Consider the following 24,271-nt stretch of genomic DNA (forward strand, 5'->3'; position numbering starts at 1 on the left):
CACTACAGACCATACACCTCCTCACTGTGTGTACCTATCACTACAGACCATACACCTCCTCACTGTGTACCTGTCACTACAGACCATACACCTCCTCACTGTGTGTACCTATCACTACAGACCATACACCTCCTCACTGTGTGTACCTGTCACTACAGACCATACACCTCCTCACTGTGTGCACCTGTCACTACAGACCATACACCTCCTCACTGTGTGCACCTGTCACTACAGACCATACACCTCCTCACTGTGTGCACCTGTCACTCCAGACTATATAGACCTCACTCCTAATATGATGTGGATTTTGGTGTTCTGGCTCTGCTACTGGTCTCCGAGATGATCCTGATGGATACAGTGGATGTTCTTCTCCAGTTGGGTCCCTGGTTCTGCACACTCTGTGCCCTGTAAGGCTCAGCTCTGGGAAGGGTTAATATTTAGCCCAGCCCATGGATCTATCTCCATCTCCATAGCTAAAGCTGAGCGCAGTACAGTCCAGCCAAGTACTGTGCCCAGGATACTTCTCAACCAGCAGAGCTAACACTCTACCGACTCCAATAAGATCTTTCGGGGTCCTGACTACATCTCCATCTCCGGACAGCTATCCTCTATAAGGCAGGTGAGAATACCAGTATATATCACGTTACATATCCACAGCTAAAACTGATGAGACCTCTCAATAATTCATTAAGTGTGGAGTTGGAGCAGTTTACTAACTCAAGAGATGTGATGTGCATGTCCCAGCGTGACCCCCAGACCCTCCTCTACAATGCTGCACTCTCATCCCAAATCCTAAACTCTCTCCTCTAATGCTGCACTCTCATCCCAAATCCTAAACTCTCCTCTGTAATACTGCACTCTCATCCATAATCCTAACCTCTCTCCTGTAATGCTGCACTCTCATCCATAATCCTAACCTCTCTCCTGTAATGCTGCACTCTCATCCATAATCCTAACCTCTCTCCTGTAATGCTGCACTCTCATCCATAATCCTAACCTCTCTCCTGTAATGCTGCACTCTCATCCATAATCCTAAACTCTCTCCTCTAATGCTGCACTCTCATCCATAATCCTAACCTCTATCCTGTAATGCTGCACTCTCATCCATGATCATTAACTCTCCTCTACAATGCTGCACTCTCATCCATAATCCTAAACTCTTCTCTATAATGCTGCACTCTATCCATAATCCTAAACTCTCTCCTGTAATGCTGCACTCTCATCCATGATCCTAAAATGTCCTCTGTAACGCTGCACTCTAATCCATAATCCTAAACTCTCTCCTGTAATACTGCACTCTCATCCATAATCCTAAATTCTTCTCTATAATGCTGCACTCTCATCCATGATCCTAAACTCTCTTCTGTAACGCTGCACTCTCATCCATAATCCTAAACTCTCCTCTGTAACGCTGCACTCTCATCCATAATCCTAACCTCTTCTCTGTAATGCTGCACTCTCATCCATAATCCTAAACTCTCTCCTGTAATGCTGCACTCTCATCCATAATCCTAACCTCTCCTCTGTAACGCTGCACTCTCATCCATAATCCTAAACTCTCTCCTGTAATGCTGCACTCTCATCCATAATCCTAAACTCTCTCCTGTAATACTGCACTCTGATCCATAATCCTAAACTCTCCTCTGTAATGCTGCACTCTCATCCATAATCCTAACCTCTCCTCTGTAACGCTGCACTCTCATCCATAATCCTAAACTCTCCTCTGTAATGCTGCACTCTAATCCATAATACTAACCTCTCCTCTGTATGCTGCACTCTCATCCATAATACTAACCTCTCCTCTGTATGTTGCACTCTCATCCATAATCCTAACCTCTCCTCTGTATGCTCTCATCCATAATCCTAAACTCTCCTCTGTAATGCTGCACTCTAATCCATAATACTAACCTCTCCTCTGTATGCTGCACTCTCATCCATAATCCTAACCTCTCCTCTGTATGCTGCACTCTCATCCATAATCCTAAACTCTCCTCTGTAATGCTGCACTCTCATCCATAATCCTAACCTCTCCTCTGTATGCTGCACTCTCATCCATAATCCTAAACTCTCCTCTGTAATGCTGCACTCTTATCCATAATCCTAAACTCTCCTCTGTAATGCTGCACTCTCATCCATAATCCTAAACTCTCCTCTGTAACGTTGCACTCTCATCCATAATCCTAAACTCTCCTCTGTATCGCTGCACTCTCATCCATGATCCTAAACTCTCTCCTGTAATGCTGCACTCTCATCCATAATCCTAAACTCTCTCCTGTAATGCTGCACTCTCATCCATAATCCTAAACTCTCTCCTGTAATGCTGCACTCTCATCCATAATCCTAAACTCTCTCCTGTAATGCTGCACTCTCATCCATAATCCTAACCTCTCCTCTGTAATGTTGCACTCTCATCCATAATCCTAAACTCTCTCCTGTAATGCTGCACTCTCATCCATAATCCTAAACTCTCCTCTGTAATGCTGCACTCTAATCCATAATCCTAACCTCTCCTCTGTATGCTGCACTCTCATCCATAATCCTAACCTCTCCTCTGTAATGTTGCACTCTCATCCATAATCCTAAACTCTCTGCTGTAATGCTGCACTCTCATCCATAATCCTAACCTCTCCTCTGTATGCTGCACTCTCATCCATAATCCTAAACTCTCCTCTGTAATGCTGCACTCTCATCCATAATCCTAAACTCTCCTCTGTAACGCTGCACTCTCATCCATAATCCTAAACTCTCCTCTGTAACGTTGCACTCTCATCCATAATCCTAAACTCTCCTCTGTATCACTGCACTCTCATCCATGATCCTAAACTCTCTCCTGTAATGCTGCACTCTCATCCATAATCCTAAACTCTCTCCTGTAATGCTGCACTCTCATCCATAATCCTAAACTCTCTCCTGTAATGCTGCACTCTCATCCATAATCCTAACCTCTCCTCTGTAACGCTGCACTCTCATCCATAATCCTAAACTCTCTCCTGTAATGCTGCACTCTCATCCATAATCCTAAACTCTCTCCTGTAATGCTGCACTCTCATCCATAATCCTAACCTCTCCTCTGTAATGCTGCACTCTCATCCATAATCCTAAACTCTCTCCTGTAATGCTGCACTCTCATCCATAATCCTAAACTCTCTCCTGTAATGCTGCACTCTCATCCATAATCCTAAACTCTCTCCTGTAATGCTGCACTCTCATCCATGATCATTAACTCTCTCCTGTAATGCTGCACTCTCATCCATAATCCTAACCTCTCCTCTGTAACGCTGCACTCTCATCCATAATCCTAAACTCTCTCCTGTAATGCTGCACTCTCATCCATAATCCTAACCTCTCCTCTGTAATGCTGCACTCTCATCCATAATCCTAAACTCTCTCCTGTAATGCTGCACTCTCATCCATAATCCTAAACTCTCCTCTGTGCTGCACTCTCATCCATAGTCCTAACGTCTCCTTTGTAACGCTGCACTTTTATCCATAATCCTAAACTCTCTCCTGTAATGCTGCACTCTCACCCATAATCCTAACGTCTCCTCTGTGCTGCACTCTCATCCATAATCCTAACCTCTCCTCTGTAATGCTGCACTCTCATCCATAATCCTAACGTCTCCTTTGTAATGCTGCACTCTCATCCATAATCCTAACCTCTCCTCTGTAATGCTGCACTCTCATCCATAATCCTAACGTCTCCTTTGTAATGCTGCACTCTCATCCATAATCCTAAACTCTCTCCTGTAATGCTGCACTCTCATCCATAATCCTAACCTCTCCTCTGTAACGCTGCACTCTCATCCATAATCCTAACCTCTCCTCTGTAATGCTGCACTCTCATCCATAATCCTAAACTCTCTCCTGTAATGCTGCACTCTCATCCATAATCCTAACCTCTCCTCTGTAATGCTGCACTCTCATCCATAATCCTAACCTCTCCTCTGTAATGCTGCACTCTCATCCATAATCCTAACGTCTCCTTTGTAATGCTGCACTTTTATCCATGACTTTGAAGTCTCCTGGACAGTCCTGCATTCTCACTTCTAACAGTGGCCACACTCCTGTAATACTGTACTTGATAAAATCCTCCATTTCTAGGGTAAAACTTTGTTGCTGGTCACATGATCATTTTTTAAGCTTTATTTTCCCCTTCAGGCTATGAAAAACACCTGATAAGAAAAAGAAAGTGCATGTCAGTTCTTTGAAGCGGTTCTTGATTAATTCTGTTCCAAACTATGCACTGTCCAATGAAATGCCTGAAAATAACACTTAAAGGGGAAATAAACTCTTCCTAAACACTTCAGAAAACTGCTTCAGTAAACAAAAAACTGCTCCAAACTCTCTGAAGCAGCATTGGTGAAAGCAGCTGCTAGTCAAAAACTTGTTTTTGATTTTACAAACCCATCCGTATGCACATGCCCTAACTCTGAAATCTGCATTCTGCTTAGATGCCGTCTCATTTGTGATCTTGGATTATATCATATCCTATTCTCCTCATCTCTATTTCTGCACCCTTGCTGAACTGTTTCTCCCCTGTAGCTGTCTCTATTCCTGCGGTCTCGTCTGCACTCTCCTCTGTTTCCCATCCTCTCCGCTCTCATTCATCTTTCACACTTTTCCATGTTGAAGCTTGGCAGACTGCTCAGTTCTTACTGATCTTTCTCCTGCACTGTATCTCTGGTCTGACAGTCTGTCATCTGAGCTTTGTCTCAGGTGTCTCAGTCTGCACACTACTTTCCCTGGTGCTGGCTTCTCTGTGTACTTGCACTCTCCTATCAGCTCTGTCTCTTCCCTTATCGCCCTCTCTGCTCTTTCCCCCTGGCACTGTCTGTCACTCCAACACCCGCCTGTTCCTTGCAGCACTCTGTGGCGTTGTCTCGTTTCCTAATCGCTTTTAATATGTAAATATTTATATGCAAAGTGGACAGCACATTAATCACACTATGACCTCCCTTCTGCCTCTGTTTCTCTCCCATGACGAAACCTAATGACCTGTCACAAAAAGAGACAGTCGCAGGGGCAGTCTCATTTAAAAAGTGTCTAGACAAATTAACCAAGACCACAAGGTAGCTGACAGCAGCAGTCCTGACACCATCAAATCCATCGCCTGGGGCCAAAACACTAATCTCTAACCAGCATTACTGCCCGTAACCCCTCATCCCACTCCTCTGTACCTGGCATTACTGCCCGTAACCCCTCATCCTACTCCTCTGTACCTGGCATTACTGCCCCATAACCCCTCATCCTACTCTTCTGTACCCGGCATTACTGTCCCGTAACCCCTCATCCTACTCCCCTGTACCTGGCATTACTGTCCCGTAACCCCTCATCCTACTCCTCTGTACCTGGCATTACTACCCAATAACCCTTTATCCTACTCATCTGTACCCGGTATTACTGCCCTGTAACCCCTCATCCTACTCCTCTGCACCTGGCATTACTGCCCTGTAGCCCCTCATCCTACTCATCTGTACCCGACATTACTGCCAAATAATCCCTCATCCTACTTCTCTGTACCCAGCATTACTGCCCAGTAACCCCTCATCCTACTCCTATGCACCTGGCATTACTGTCCCATAACCCCTCATCCTACTCCTCTGCACCTGGCATTACTGTCCCATAACCCCTTATCCTACTCTTGTGTACCCGGCATTACTGCCCAATAATCCCTCATCCTACTTCTCTGTACCCAGCATTACTGTCCTGTAACCCCTCATCCTACTCCTATGCACCTGGCATTACTGTCCCATAACCCCTCATCCTACTTCTCTGTACCCGGCATTACTGCCCCATAACCCCTCATCCTACTTCTCTGTACCCAGCATTAATGTCCGTAACCCCTTATCCTACTCCTCTGTACCTGGCATTACTGTCCCATAACCCCTCATCCTACTTCTCTGTACCCGGCATTACTGCCCCATAACCCCTCATCCTACTTCTCTGTACCCGGCATTACTGCCCCATAACCCCTCATCCTACTTCTCTGTACCCGGCATTACTGCCCCATAACCCCTCATCCTACTTCTCTGTACCCGGCATTACTGCCCCATAACCCCTCATCCTACTCCTCTGTACCCAGCATTACTGTCCGTAACCCCTCATCCTACTCCTCTGTACCTGGCATTACTGCCCCATAACCCCTCATCCTACTCCTCTGTACCTGGCATTACTGTCCGTAACCCCTCATCCTACTTCTCTGTACCCAGCATTAATGTCCGTAACCCCTTATCCTACTCCTCTGTACCTGGCATTACTGTCCGTAACCCCTCATCCTAATTCTCCGTACCCAGCATTACTGCCCTGTAACCCCTCATCCTACTCCTCTGCACCTGACATTACTGTCCATAACCCCTCATCCTATTCCTCTGCACCTGGCATTACTGTCCGTAACCCCTCATCCTACTCCCCTGTACCTGGCATTACTACCCCATAACCCCTCATCCTACTTCTCTGTACCCAGCATTACTGGCCTATACTCCCTCATCCTACTCCTCTGCACCCGGCATTACTGCTACATAACCCCTCATCCTACTCCTCTGTACCCAGCATTACTGGCCCATAACCCCTCATCTTATGTACAGTTGGTATAACCTGGGCATCTGATGTATATAATTATATATGTGCAGCTGATATAACCTGGGCATCTCCTGTATAGATGGTAATTATATATGTACTAGATGGTGGCCCGATTCTAACGCATCGGGTATTCTAGAATATGTATAGTAGTATATAGCACAGCCCACGCAGTATATAACACAGCCCACGTAGTATATAACACAGCCCGCGCAGTATATAACACAGCCCGCGCAGTATATAACACAGCCCACGTAGTATATAACAGCCCACGTAGTATATAACACAGCCCGCGCAGTATATAACACAGCCCACGTAGTATATAACAGCACCCGTAGTATATAACACAGCCACGTAGTATATAGAACAACCACGTAGTATATAGAACAGCCACGTAGTATATTGCCAAGCCACGTAGTATATAGCACAGCCCACGTTGTATATAACACAGCACACGTAGTATATAAAACAGCCACGTAGTATATAGAACCACATAGTATATAGAACAGCCACGTAGTATATTGCACAGCCCACGTAGTATATAGCACAGAGACGTTAGTGTATAACATAGCCCACGCAGTATATAACAGCCCATGCAGTATATAACACAGGCCACGCAGTATATAACACAGCCCACGTAGTATATAGCACAGCCCACGCAGTATAGAACGCAGCCTATGCAGTATATAAGGCTACGTTCACATTTGCGTTGTGTCGGGTGCAGGTTCGGGGACGCATAGCGACGCATGCGTCATGCGCCCCTATATTTAACATGGAGGCGCATGGACACGCGTTATCTTGCGTTTTGTGACGCATGCGTCATTTTTGGCGCAAGCGTCAGGGCGCAGAGGACGCAGCAAGTTGCATTTTTTTGCGACCAAAATCAAGCCAAAAATGGACGCATGCGTCACAAAACAATGCGTTATTACATGCGTTTTACATGCGTCGTGCGTTGCGGCAACGACGCTGCGTCCAAAGACGCGAATGTGAACGTAGCCTAACACAGCCCACGCAGTATATAACACAAGCCATGCAGTATATAACACAGGCCACGTTGTATATAGCACAGAGATGTTGTATATAGCACCACCCATGTAGTATATAACACAACCATGTACTATATAGCACAGCCCACGCAGTATCTAACACAGCCCATGTAGTATATAACACAGCCCACATAGTATATAGCAATGTGGGCACTATATCTCTGTTAAAAAAAGAAGTTGCGGCGGGACTGTGCCCGTCGCTGATTGGTCGCGACCAATCAGCAACCCGGAATTTCCGTGACAGACAAACAGACGGAAATACCCATTAGACGATTATATAGATAGACAGCTGGTATAGCTGAGGCATATTCAATATATAATTGTAAATGCACAGCTGGTATAACCTGGGCATACTCTGTATATAATTGCTTATGTACTGCTGGTATAACTTGGCCATCTCCTGTATATAATTATATCTGTACAGCTGGTATAACCTGGGCATACTCTGTATATAATTACATATGTACTGCTGGTATAAAGTGGGCATCTCCTGTATATAATTATATATGTGCAGATGGTATAACCTGGGCCCACATAGCCCACATAGTGTATAGCAATGTGGGCACTATATCCCTGTTAAAAAAAGAATTTGCGGCCGGACTGTGCCCGTCTCTGATTGGTCGCGATCAATCAGCGACCCGGGATTTCCGTGACAGACAAACAGATGGAAATACCCATTAGACGATTATATAAATAGACAGCTGGTATAGCTGGGGCATATTCTATATATAATTGTAAATGTACAGCTGGTATAACCTGGGCATACTCTGCATATAATTGCTTATGTACTGCTGGTTTAACCTGAGCATTTCCTGTATATAATTATATATGTACAGCTGGTATAACCTGAGCATCCTCTGTATATATTTTTATATACAGCTGATATAACCTGGGCATCCTCTGTATATAATCTTATATACATAGCTGGTACAACCTGGGCATCCTGTGTATATAAATACACAGCTGGTATAACCTGAGCATTCTCTGTATATATTCTTATATACACAGCTGGTATAACCTGGGCATCCTCTGTATATATTCTTATATACACAGCTGGTATAACCTGGGCATCCTTTGTATATAATTTTATATCCACAGCTGGTATAACCTGCGCATCCTCTATATATTCTTATACTGTATACACAGCTGGTATAATCTGGTTACCCTCTGTATAGAATCTTATATACACAGCTGGTATAATCTGGGCATCCTCTGTATATAATTTTATATACACAGCTGGTATAACCTGGGCATCCTCTGTATATAATCTTATATGCACAGCTGGTATAATCTGGGCAGCCTCTGTATATAATCTTATATACACAGTTGGTATAATCTGGGCAGCCTCTGTATATAATCTTATATGCACAGCTGGTATAATCTGGGCAGCCTCTGTATATAATCTTATATGCACAGCTGGTATAATCTGGGCAGCCTCTGTATATAATCTTATATACACAGCTGGTATAATCTGGGCAGCCTCTGTATATAATTTTATATGCACAGCTGGTATAATCTGGGCATCCTTTGTATATAATCTTATATGCACAGCTGGTATAATCTGGGCAGCCTCTGTATATAATATTATATGCACAGCTGGTATAATCTGGGCAGCCTCTGTATATAATCTTATATACACAGTTGGTATAATCTGGGCAGCCTCTGTATATAATCTTATATGCACAGCTGGTATAATCTGGGCACCTTCTTTATATAATTTTATATACACAGCTGGTATAATCTGGGCATCCTCTCTATATAATCTTATATGCACAGCTGGTATAATCTGGGCATCCTCTGTATATAATCTTATATGCACAGCTGGTATAATCTGGGCAGCCTCTGTACATAATCTTATATGCACAGCTGGTATAATCTGGGCATCCTTTGTATATAATCTTATATGCACAGCTGGTATAATCTGGGCAGCCTCTGTATATAATATTATATGCACAGCTGGTATAATCTGGGCATCCTCTCTATATAATCTTATATGCACAGCTGGTATAATCTGGGCATCCTCTGTATATAATCTTATATGCACAGCTGGTATAATCTGGGCAGCCTCTGTACATAATCTTATATGCACAGCTGGTATAATCTGGGCATCCTCTGTATATAATCTTATATGCACAGCTGGTATAATCTGGGCAGCCTCTGTATATAATCTTATATGCACAGCTGGTATAATCTGGGCACCTTCTTTATATAATTTTATATACACAGCTGGTATAATCTGGGCAGCCTCTGTATATAATCTTATATGCACAGCTGGTATAATCTGTGCATCCTCTGTATATAATCTTATATGCACAGCTGGTATAATCTGGGCATCCTCTGTATATAATCTTATATGCACAGCTGGTATAATCTGGGCAGCCTCTGTATATAACAGCTGGTATAATCTGGGCATCTGCTGTATATAATCTTATATGCACAGCTGGTATAATCTGGGCAGCCTCTGTATATAATCTTATATGCACAGCTGGTATAATCTGGGCAGCCTCTGTATATAATCTTATATACACAGTTGGTATAATCTGGGCAGCCTCTGTATATAATCTTATATGCACAGCTGGTATAATCTGGGCAGCCTCTGTATATAATCTTATATGCACAGCTGGTATAACCTGGGCAGCCTCTGTATATAATCTTATATACACAGTTGGTATAATCTGGGCAGCCTCTGTATATAATCTTATATGCACAGCTGGTATAATCTGGGCAGCCTCTGTATATAATTTTATATGCACAGCTGGTATAATCTGGGCATCCTCTGTATATAATCTTATATGCACAGCTGGTATAATCTGGGCAGCCTCTGTATATAATATTATATGCACAGCTGGTATAATCTGGGCATCCTCTGTTTATAATCTTATATGCACAGCTGGTATAATCTGGGCATCCTCTGTATATAATCTTATATGCACAGCTGGTATAATCTGGGCACCTTCTGTATATAATTTTATATACACAGCTGGTATAATCTGGGCAGCCTCTGTATATAATCTTATATGCACAGCTGGTATAATCTGTGCATCCTCTGTATATAATCTTATATGCACAGCTGGTATAATCTGGGCAGCCTCTGTATATAATTTTATATGCACAGCTGGTATAATCTGGGCATCCTCTGTATATAATCTTATATGCACAGCTGGTATAATCTGGGCAGCCTCTGTATATAATATTATATGCACAGCTGGTATAATCTGGGCATCCTCTGTTTATAATCTTATATGCACAGCTGGTATAATCTGGGCATCCTCTGTATATAATCTTATATGCACAGCTGGTATAATCTGGGCACCTTCTGTATATAATTTTATATACACAGCTGGTATAATCTGGGCAGCCTCTGTATATAATCTTATATGCACAGCTGGTATAATCTGTGCATCCTCTGTATATAATCTTATATGCACAGCTGGTATAATCTGGGCATCCTCTGTTTATAATCTTATATGCACAGCTGGTATAATCTGGGCAGCCTCTGTATATAACAGCTGGTATAATCTGGGCATCTGCTGTATATAATCTTATATGCACAGCTGGTATAATCTGGGCATCCTCTGTATATAATCTTATATGCACAGCTGGTATAATCTGGGCAGCCTCTGTATATAATCTTATATGCACAGCTGGTATAATCTGGGCACCTTCTGTATATAATTTTATATACACAGCTGGTATAATCTGGGCAGCCTCTGTATATAATCTTATATGCACAGCTGGTATAATCTGTGCATCCTCTGTATATAATCTTATATGCACAGCTGGTATAATCTGGGCATCCTCTGTATATAATCTTATATGCACAGCTGGTATAATCTGGGCAGCCTCTGTATATAACAGCTGGTATAATCTGGGCATCTGCTGTATATAATCTTATATGCACAGTTGGTATATTCTGGGCAGCCTCTGTATATAATCTTATATGCACAGCTGGTATAATCTGGGCATCCTCTGTATATAATCTTATATGCACAGCTGGTATAATCTGGGCATCCTCTGTATATAATCTTATATGCACAGCTGGTATAATCTGGGCATCCTCTGTATATAATCTTATATACACAGCTGGTATAATCTGGGCAGCCTCTGTATATATTCTTATACTATATACACAGCTGGTATAATCTGGGCATCCTCTGTATATAATCTTATATACACAGCTGGTATAATCTGGGCAGCCTCTGTATACAATCTTATATGCACAGCTGGTATAACCTGGGCATCTTCTATATATAATCTTATATGCACAGCTGGTATAATCTGGGCATCCTCTGTATATAATCTTATATGCACAGCTGGTATAATCTGGGCATCCTCTGTATATAATCTTATATACACAGCTGGTATAATCTGGGCATCCTCTGTATATAATCCTATATACACAGCTGGTATAATCTGGGCAGCCTCTGTATATATTCTTATACTGTATACACAGGTGGTATAATCTGGGCATCCTCTGTATATAATCTTATATACACAGCTGGTATAATCTGGGCATCCTCTGTATATAATCTTATATACACAGTTGGTATAATCTGGGCAGCCTCTGTATATATTTTTATACTATATACACAGCTGGTATAATCTGGGCATCCTCTGTATATAATCTTATATACACAGCTGGTATATTCTGGGCAGCCTCTGTATATATTCTTATGCTATATACACAGCTAGTATAATCTGGGCATCCTCTATATATAATCTTATATACACAGCTGGAATAATCTGGGCATCTTCTGTGTATAATCTTATATACACAGCTGGTATAATCTGGGCAGCTTCTGTATATATTCTTATACTGTATACACAGGTGGTATAATCTGGGCATCCTCTGTATATACTGTAATCTTATATACACAGCTGGTATATTCTGGGCAGCCTCCGTATATAATCTTATATACACAGCTGGTATAACCTGGGCAGCCTCTGTATATAATCTTATATACACAGCTGGTATAACCTGGGCATCCTCTGTATATAATCCTATATACACAGCTGGTATAATCTGGGCATCCTCTGTATATAATCTTATATGCACAGCTGGTATAACCTGGGCAGCCCTCTGTAGATAATCTTATATACACAGCTGGTATAACCTGGGCAGCCTCTGTATATAATCTTATATACACAGCTGGTATAATCTGGGCATCCTCTGTATATAATCTTATATACACAGCTGGTATAATCTGGGCATCCTCTGTATATAATCTTATATGCACAGCTGGTATAACCTGGGCAGCCCTCTGTATATAATCTTATATACACAGCTGGTATAATCTGGGCATCCTCTGTATATAATCTTATATACACAGCTGGTATAACCTGGGCAGCCTCTGTATATAATCCTATATACACAGCTGGCATAATCTGGGCATCCTCTGTATATAATCTTATATGCACAGCTGGTATAATCTGGGCATCCCTCTGTATATAATCTTATATGCACAGCTGGTATAACCTGGGCAGCCTCTGTATATAATCTTATATACACAGCTGGTATGTATAATCTGGTCATCCTCTGTATATAATCTTATATACACAGCTGGTATAATCTGGGCATCCTCTGTATATAATCTTATATGCACAGCTGGTATAACCTGGGCAGCCTCTGTATATAATCTTATATACACAGCTGGTACAATCATAGTATGATGAACTTTCCCTATAATCATTCTACTTTAATTCCATGAATACAGATCTTCAGACATTGAGCTATAAATAGTTTAATGATTGATAATAATTAACCCTTTAGTATCTTCCCATTTTCTCAATAAATGGTAAATTGTGATTGGACGAGAGAGATGCTCATCAGTAGCAATTAGTGCTTTTTTCTGAATATTTTAATAATTGAGCAGATAAGCAATTACCCGTTATTTTCTCCATGTGAAGCTCATGGTATTAAAGAAATCTAATGGAAATGTGATCCTTAAGCCAGACCCCGTGCAGCTGTGCTCACTCTGTCACCGACCGTCCACATAATGAGGCTCACATCTCACCTTTCAGCATTTCCATGAATCCACCACTGCACCCTCCTGCACCCAGCGATCACACATAGTACAAACCTCCTACACCCTGAGCCCTCCTGCACCCAGCGATCACACACAAAAACATCACCTATACCACTGCGCCCTCCTGAACCCGCGATCAAATACGGTACACATGACCGACACTGCTGCGCCCTCCTGCACCCAGCGATCACACAGTACACACCATCTACACCACTGTGCCCTCGTGCACCCAGAGATCACACAAAGACACATCACCTATACCACTGCGCCTTCCTGAACCCAGCGATCAAATACGGTACACATGACCTACACTATTGCATCCTCCTGCACCCAGTGATCACACACAGACACAGTACACATCACCTACACCACAGCACCCTCCTGCACCAAGTGATCACACACAGACACAGTACACATCACCTACACCACAGCACCCTCCTGCACCAAGTGATCACACACAGACACAGTACACATCACCTACACCACAGCACCCTCCTGCACCAAGTGATCACACACAGACACAGTACACATCACCTACACCACTCTGCCTTCCTTCACCCAGCGATCACACACAGACACAGTACACATCACCTACACCACTGGGCCCTCCTGCACCCAGCGATCACACACACAGACACAGTACACATCACCTACACCACTGTGCCTTCCTTCACCCAGCGATCCACATAGACACAGTACACATCACCTACACCACTGTGCCTTCCTTCACCCAGCGATCCACATAGACACAGTACACATCACCTACACCACTGGGCCCTCCTGCACCCAGTGATCACACAGTACACATCACCTACACCACTGTGCCTTCCTGCACCCAGTGATCACATAGACACAGTACACATCACCTACACCACAGCACCCTCCTGCACCCAGCGATCACACACAGACACAGTACACATCACCTACACCACTGCGCCTTCCTGCACCCAGTGATCACATAGACACAGTACACATCACCTACACCACAGCACCCTCCTGCACCCAGCGATCACACACAGACACAGTACACATCACCTACACCATAGCATCCTCCTGCACCCAGCCATCACACATAGACACAGTACACATCACCTACACCACTGCGCCCTCCTGCACCCAGTGATCACACACAGACACAGTACACATCGCCTACACCACTGCACCCTCCTGCACCCAGTGATCACACAGACACAGTACACATCACATACACCACTGTGCCCTCCTGCACTCAGTGATCACACAGACACAGTACACATCACCTACACCACTGCGCCCTCCTGCACCCAGTGATCACACAGTACACATCACCTACACCACTGTGCCTTCCTGCACCCAGTGATCACATAGACACAGTACACATCACCTACACCACAGCACCCTCCTGCACCCAGCGATCACACACAGACAAAGTACACATCACCCACACCACTGCACCCTCCTGCACCCAGCGATCACACACACAGTACACATCACCTACAACACTGCACCCTCCTGCACCCAGCGATCACACATAGACACAGTACACATCACCTATACCACTGTGCCCTCCTGCACTCAGTGAGCACACAGACACAGTACACATCACCTACACCACTGCGCCCTCCTGCACCCAGCGATCACACAGACACAGTACACATCACCTACACCACTGCACCCTCCTGCACCCAGCGATCACACAGACACAGTACACATCACCTACACCAATGCACCCTCCTGCGCCCAGCGATCACAGACACAGTACACATCACCTACACCATAGCATCCTCCTGCACCCAGCGATCACACATAGACACAGTACACAGCACCTACACCACTGCACCCTCCTGCACCCAGCGATCACACAGACACAGTACACATCACCTACACTACTGCACCCTCCTGCGCCCAGTGATCACACAGACACAGTACACATCACCTACACCACAGCACCCTCCTGCACCCAGCGATCACACACAGACAAAGTACACATCACCCACACCACTGCACCCTCCTGCAGCCAGCGATCACACACACAGTACAGATCACCTACACCACTGCACGCTCCTGCACCCAGCGATCACACACAGTACACATCACCTACACCACTTCACCCTCCTGCTCCCAGCGATCACACACACAGTACACATCACCCACACCACTGTGCCCTCCTGCACCCAGCGATCACACACAGACACAGTACACATCACCTACACCACAGCACCCTCCTGCACCCAGCGATCACACATAGACACAGTACACATCACCTACACCACTGCACCCTCCTGCACCCAGCGATCACACACAGACACAGTACACATCACCTACACCACAGCACCCTCCTGTACCCAGCGATCACACATAGACACAGTACACATCACCTACACCACTGCGCCCTCCTGCACCCAGCGATCACACATAGACACAGTACACATCACCTACACCATTGCGCCCTCCTGCACCCAGCGATCACACATAGACTCAGTACACATCACCTACACCACTGCGCCCTCCTGCACCCAGCTATCACACATAGACACAGTACACATCACCTACACCACTGCGCCCTCCTGCACCCAGTGATCACACATAGACACAGTACACATCACCTACACCATTGCGCCCTCCTGCACCCAGCGATCACACAGACACAGTACACATCACCTACACCACTGCACCCTCCTGCACCCAGCGATCACACATAGACACAGTACACATCACCTACACCACTGCGCCCTCCTGTACCCAGCGATTACATAGACACAGTACACATCACCTACACCACTGCGCCCTCCTGCACCCAGCGATCACACAGACACAGTACACATCACCTACACCACTGCACCCTCCTGCACCCAGCGATCACACAGACACAGTACACATCACCTACACCAATGCACCCTCCTGCGCCCAGCGATCACAGACACAGTACACATCACCTACACCACTGCGCCCTCCTGCACCCAGCGATCACACATAGACACAGTACACAGCACCTACACCACTGCACCCTCCTGCACCCAGCGATCACACAGACACAGTACACATCACCTACACTACTGCACCCTCCTGCGCCCAGTGATCACACAGACACAGTACACATCACCTACACCACAGCACCCTCCTGCACCCAGCGATCACACACAGACAAAGTACACATCACCCACACCACTGCACCCTCCTGCAGCCAGCGATCACACACACAGTACAGATCATCTACACCACTGCACGCTCCTGCACCCAGCGATCACACACAGTACACATCACCTACACCACTTCACCCTCCTGCTCCCAGCGATCACACACACAGTACACATCACCCACACCACTGTGCCCTCCTGCACCCAGCGATCACACACAGACACAGTACACATCACCTACACCACAGCACCCTCCTGCACCCAGCGATCACACATAGACACAGTACACATCACCTACACCACTGCACCCTCCTGCACCCAGCGATCACACACAGACACAGTACACATCACCTACACCACAGCACCCTCCTGTACCCAGTGATCACACATAGACACAGTACACATCACCCACACCACTGCGCCCAGCGATCACACATAGACACAGTACACATCACCTACACCACTGCGCCCTCCTGCACCCAGCGATCACACATAGACACAGTACACATCACCTACACCACTGCGCCCTCCTGCACCCAGTGATCACACATAGACACAGTACACATCACCTACACCATTGCGCCCTCCTGCACCCAGCGATCACACATAGACACAGTACACATCACCTACACCATTGCGCCCTCCTGCACCCAGCGATCACACATAGACACAGTACACATCACCCACACCACTGCGCCCTCCTGCACCCAGCGATTAAATAGACACAGTACACATCACCTACACCACTGCACCCTCCTGTACCCAGCGATCACACATAGACACAGTACACATCACCTACACCACTGCACCCTCCTGCACCCAGCGATCACACATAGACACAGTACACATCACCTACACCACTGCGCCCTCCTGCACCCAGCGATCACACACAGACACAGTACACATCACCTACACCACTGCACCCTCCTGCACCCAGCGATCACACATAGACACAGTACACATCACCTACACCATTGCGCCCTCCTGCACCCAGCGATCACACACAGACACAGTACACATCACCTACACCACTGCGCCCTCCTGCACCCAGCGATTAAATAGACACAGTACACATCACCTACACCACTGCACCCTCCTGTACCCAGCGATCACACACAGACACAGTACACATCACCCACACCACTGCGCCCTCCTGCACCCAGCGATTAAATAGACACAGTACACATCACCTACACCACTGCGCCCTCCTGCACCCAGTGATCACACATAGACACAGTACACATCACCTACACCATTGCGCCCTCCTGCACCCAGCGATCACACATAGACACAGTACACATCACCCACACCACTGCGCCCTCCTGCACCCAGCGATTAAATAGACACAGTACACATCACCTACACCACTGCACCCTCCTGTACCCAGCGATCACACATAGACACAGTACACATCACCTACACCACTGCACCCTCCTGCACCCAGCGATCACACATAGACACAGTACACATCACCCACACCACTGCGCCCTCCTGTACCCAGCGATTAAATAGACACAGTACACATCACCTACACCACTGCACCCTCCTGCACCCAGCGATCACACATAGACACAGTACACATCACCTACACCACTGCGCCCTCCTGCACCCAGCGATCACACATAGACACAGTACACATCACCTACACCACTGCGCCCTCCTGCACCCAGCGATCACACATAGACACAGTACACATCACCTACACCATTGCGCCCTCCTGCACCCAGCGATCACACATAGACACAGTACACATCACACATAGACACAGTACACATCACCTACACCATTGCGCCCTCCTGCACCCAGCGATCACACAGACACAGTACACATCACCTACACCACTGCACCCTCCTGCACCCAGCGATCACACATAGACACAGTACACATCACCCACACCACTGCGCCCTCCTGCACCCAGCGATTAAATAGACACAGTACACATCACCTACACCACTGCGCCCTCCTGCACCCAGCGATCACACATAGACACAGTACACATCACCTACACCACTGCGCCCTCCTGCACCCAGCGATTACATAGACACAGTACACATCACCTACACCACTGCGCCCTCCTGCACCCAGCGATCACACATAGACACAGTACACATCACCTACACCACTGCGCCCTCCTGCACCCAGCGATTACATAGACACAGTACACATCACCTACACCACTGCGCCCTCCTGCACCCAGCGATTACATAGACACAGTACACATCACCTACACCACTGCGCCCTCCTGCACCCAGCGATTAAATAGACACAGTACACATCACCTACACCACTGCGCCCTCCTGCACCCAGCGATCACACATAGACACAGTACACATCACCTACACCACTGCGCCCTCCTGCACCCAGCGATTACATAGACACAGTACACATCACCTACACCACTGCGCCCTCCTGCACCCAGCGATTACATAGACACAGTACACATCACCTACACCACTGCGCCCTCCTGCACCCAGCGATCACACATAGACACAGTACACATCACCTACACCACTGCGCCCTCCTGCACCCAGCGATTACATAGACACAGTACACATCACCTACACCACTGCGCCCTCCTGCACCCAGCGATTACATAGACACAGTACACATCACCTACACTACTGCCTCTCTCTAATGGTTTTCGTAATCTTATTTATCTCCACACAGACCCCGTTGTATCTGATGGCTGCTGTGCCTGAATCATGAGCCACCATGCACTACCATCCCAAGGACCTGGGCTACCTTGAGCCTCCCACCAAGGCGAGAAAGAGAGCTGGTGGGGTCAAGCGCCAAATGTATGGTAGAAAAGTAAATGTAACTGGACACAGAACTGAACTTCTCTCTTAGCAGCCTCCCTCTATCATGTCTAATATCACGCCTGATGCTTGCAATGTAGACTCTGACCTGGACGGCGTGCTGCCGCCATCCCTGTATGCCTTCGTGTTCGTTGTCGGACTCCCGGCCAATCTTTTGGCTCTCTGGGCTGCTTGGCTGCAAGTGCAGAAAGGAAAAGAACTTGGAGTTTACCTTCTGAACCTCAGCCTGTCGGATCTTCTCCTGATTTGTGCATTGCCGCCCTGGACGGACTACTACTTACGGAGGGATGTATGGGGGTACGGACCGGGGGCCTGTCGCCTCTTTGGCTTCATCTTCTATACTAATCTGTACGTGGGTGCTGCCTTTCTGTCCTGTGTCTCAGCTGACCGTTATTTGGCTGTAGCTCATCCTCTGAGGTTCCCTGGGGCCCGGCCAATCCGCTCTGCAGCAGCTGTCTCTGCACTGGTTTGGGTCCTAGAACTGGCAGCCAATGCCCCTCCACTGTTCAGAGACGCTATCACCAAAGACCGCTACAACCACACTTTCTGCTACGAGAGTTACCCCTTATCTGGGAAAGGAGATGCGTTGGCCAATGTAGGGAGGGTACTAGCTGGGTTTCTATTGCCCTGGGGAATAATGCTTTTGTGCTATGCTGGGTTACTACGAGCTCTTCGGGGCAGCGCATCCTGTGAGCGACGGGAGAAGAGACGGGTGCGTCGTCTCGCCCTGGGGCTTCCCTGTGTAGCCCTGCTATGCTATGGGCCCTATCATGCCCTGCTTCTTCTGCGTAGTTTGGTCTTTTTGATAGGAGGAGGTTCTGTAGCAGCAGGGGAAAGCTGTGCACTAGAGGAGCGCTTGTTCCCAGCTTATCATGCCTCCCTTGCAATGGTCACACTGAACTGCTTGGCTGATCCTGCCCTTTATTGCCTGGCTTGCCCTGGAGCAAGGGGAGAGGTGGCAAAAGCAATAGGTAGAGTGGTGGCATGGGCAATGGGTAAGGACAGAAGTGGCTGGAGGGAAAGAGGCCGAGAAATTGGCGGAAGAGGGGAGCAGGTGGGAATGGTAGAGATGGGTGGGAGGGGGGGAAGCTCCATTGTCTGAGATGGATTGGGAACTGGATGAGAATGTACAAAATAGAATAAAAGAATTTGATGTCTTATAATTAAGTGTCTGTGGAGAAGGAAAAAAGAAGGGCAAGACTTCCTGGCCAAGAACTGTGAATTCTTGGATTAGATCTCTAAATTATCCTTCATCCACCTCTTATTCCATGCTTTGGCTGAACTTGAAGGGTATGTGTCTATTTTAATCTATACTGTGTAATTCTATATCTGGAGATTACACCCTGGAAAGGCTCCAGAAAGCGATGTGCAGGTAGAGCGATGCTGTGTGGCATCCTGCAGCCCTGTCTGCCATCTGTGTGCCGAGTCAGTGGGTTACGTAGACACATCCAGAACGCAGGGGCAATCGAGTTACGCCGGAACAGCGGAGAGGAAGAGTCTGGGGTACACAGCTGCTACTAACGGGAGATCAGGCTGTGCCAGGCACAGTGTCACACATACCAATAAGGATTGCCAGACCTGCACTTCTGCAGTACAAGCACCTGCTGTCAGGTCCCCCTTATCCCTTATCCCTAAAATTATCAGTCATGGTCACCTATTCACCTATTCCAGAGAAAGAATACACACATACAGTGCATCTGAATATTATTCCTCTAATGCAAGAAGTAAGTGTCACAGGCAGTGGCGTAACTTGAAGCTCCTTGGCCCCAATGCAAAAGCTCCAATGAAACACACAATAATTACAACTGTTTACTAGTAATGGTCTTTTCATATGGGCCACAGTAACATTTTTGGCCCCCTGGGCTCCAGGGCCCGGGTACAATTGCAACCCCTGCACCTATTACAGTTATGCCCCTGGTCACAGCGCAAGAGGCAATTTGAGGTGTCTGGGAGCCTCTCTGGGATGTGAACCAGAAGATGGACATAAATCCATCTACTACAAACTATCACGGTGGCTCAGTGGTTAGCACTGGTGTTTTGCAGCTATAGGTTTCTGAGTTCAAATCTCACCAAGGATAACATCTGCAAGGAGTTTGTAATTTCTGTTTGGGTGGGTTTCCTCCTCTGTCGTAAGACATACTGAAGATTCACTTTGTGAGCCCTATTGGGGACAGTGATGACAATGTCTGTTTAGCGCTGCAGAATATGATAACGCTAAAAAAAAAACCCCAAAGCTTAAAACCGTGCTCCAAAGGGATGTTCAGACACCACACACATATACAGAGGTAACGGAAAGACGAATGGGTTTCCCTCCAGTCACTGCTTCATAGGACTTGGAAAAAAATTCTGCAACTTTTCAATTACTAATTAATTTACTTATGTTCCTAAACTTATGGGGCAGACCTCACCTTCTTGTAGATGTTATCTTCATATTTCATCTCTTTATTTTCCCTTTTCGTACCGAACTTCACATGCAGGTAAAACCTGGAAAACATTAGATGTTACTGTTACTAGATGCAGAGGCTTACATGGCCGCATCACGTAATTATGGTGACGTGAGAACTAAGGAGGTACAACCAATGTCCATTGGTATGAAGAAGTACAGTAATGTCAGGCAGTGGGATGAGGGGTTATTAACCTCATCTGATCTCCCATCCTACTCTGCAACCATATTCTGAGTGACATAATGTGCCTCCTCTGGTTACAGCTGGGGAACATCTGCATGGCTTCTGTGCCTGGGAATTTGTCTCTACGACAGCCGAAGAGAGACATCTTCTGCCTTCTGCAACCTTCTAGTCCCCCACATGGTGCTGTGTTTTAAGACCTTTTTCAATTCTCTCTCTAGTGTCTCCTTTTATTCCCAGAAGATAGATAAAATTAGTTGCACCCGTCTATTCTTACATAGACCCGGTTGGATAAAATCCTCTGTATCTCTATATATTGGTTTCTCACCTCAATAAATCAGGTCAAGTTTCATCCCTCTGTAGATTAGGTTATATATACTCCTCTCTCCATCTTGTTGGTTGCATCCCTCTATATTTGAATAGCTCCAGTTGGATTAACCTCTCTATCCCTGTATAGATCAGGTTGGTTGCACCCCTCTATCTCTGTGCAGATCAGGTCGGTTGCACCCCTCTATCCCTGTATAGATCAGGTTGTTAAACCCCTCTATCCCTGTGCAGATCTGGTCGGTTACACCCCTCTATCCCTGTATAGATCTGGTCGGTTGCACCCCTCTATTCCTATATAGATCAAGTTGGTTGTACCCTTCTATAGATTAGGGTGGTTGCACCCCTATATAGATCAGGTCAGTTGTACCCCTCTATCCTTGTATAGATCAAGTTGCTTGCACCCCTCTATTCCTATATATATCAAGTTGGTTGCACCCCTCTATAGATTAGGTTGGTTGCACCCCTCTGTTCCTATATAGATCAAGTTGGTTGCACCCCTACATCCTTGTATAGATCAGGTCGGTTGCACCCCTCTATTCCTATATATATTAGGTTGGTTGCACCCCTCTATTCCTATATAGATCAAGTTGGTTGCACCCCTACATCCTTGTATAGATCAGGTCAGTTGCACCCCTCTATCCCTGTATAGATCAGGTCGGTTGCACCCCTCTATTCCTATATAGATCAGGTTGGTTGCACCCCTCTATTCCTATATAGATCAGGTTGGTTGCACCCCTCTATTCCTATATAGATCAGGTTGGTTGCACCCCTATATCCCTGTATAGATCTGATCAGTTTCACCCCTCTATAGGTTAGGTCGGTTGCACCACTCTATCCCTGTATAGATCTGGTTAGGCCTCTTTCACACCTCAGTCTTTTGGCGTCAGTCTGAAACCGCCATTTTCCTCAAATAGCGGATCAGCCATTTTTGGGGGGCGGATCCGCTATTTTCCCATAGACATACATTAGCGACGGATTGTGGCGGATGGTCGTCCGTTCCATCCGCCATGTTACGGATCCGTCGAGATTTGGCGGACGTCATCTAGACATTGACGGACGTCATCTAGACATTTACGGACATTGTTTTTTGTCTGCGCCGAAATGGTGGTTCGCTACGGATCCGTCACATCCGCCATTCCATAGAATGGCCGACTATGGGCGACAGATCTGTCGCAACCGTCATTTGGTGGATCCGTCACCCCAATGCGCTTTTTCAATTGCGCATGCTCCAAAAAGTAGATACTTTTCCCAGACAACCCCCAAGTAACGGATCCGTAAAAAAAACGGATCCGTTAGAACCGTTTTCTCAACAATTGTGACGGATCCGTCACTGTCGGAGCAGACTGACGCCAAACAACTGAAGTGTGAAAGAAGCCTTAGATGTTGTAAGTAAGACTTTCACATGGAAACATTTTGCATATTCCCAGAGATACATGTTTATACACAATGAAGAGGAAACGTTAGTCACAGGCGGTGATGGAGGTCGCAGCGAGTCCACAGCGGACGTCGCCTTTACTCTTAGATCTGTATCTACATTCCTGACATACAGCAGATTGTACACTCCATTAATAACATATAAACAAACAGTGAAGGAACTGCAGCATTTATTGACTCCCCAAATACATCAACATGGAAAATGCATTGGACTGGAACCAACATAACGAAAGTGACAAGTGAGAAAACATGGACAGAGCAAGAGACGACCGATACATCTACAATGATCACACTATGGAGCTCTGG

The 24,271-nt window shown here is 46.2% G+C and overlaps 1 protein-coding gene across 2 annotated transcripts; it reads left to right on the forward strand.

The window, feature by feature from the left end:
* Positions 1-469: 469 nt before the first annotated feature.
* On the forward strand, positions 470-20,682 carry GPR4 (G protein-coupled receptor 4). 2 transcript variants are annotated; one of them, XM_069755429.1, is made up of 2 exons: positions 470-619; positions 19,432-20,682. In XM_069755429.1, exon 2 carries the CDS (start codon positions 19,627-19,629, stop codon positions 20,680-20,682), a length of 1,056 nt encoding a protein of 351 aa, XP_069611530.1. In that variant the 5' UTR covers positions 470-619; positions 19,432-19,626. The 2 variants fall into 2 exon arrangements, with proteins under 2 accessions (XP_069611530.1, XP_069611531.1); XM_069755430.1 differs by having other exon boundaries at positions 470-615.
* Positions 20,683-24,271: the final 3,589 nt, after the last annotated feature.

Source organism: Ranitomeya imitator, chromosome 2 (assembly GCF_032444005.1).
Source record: "Ranitomeya imitator isolate aRanImi1 chromosome 2, aRanImi1.pri, whole genome shotgun sequence".
Taxonomy (NCBI): domain Eukaryota; kingdom Metazoa; phylum Chordata; class Amphibia; order Anura; family Dendrobatidae; genus Ranitomeya; species Ranitomeya imitator.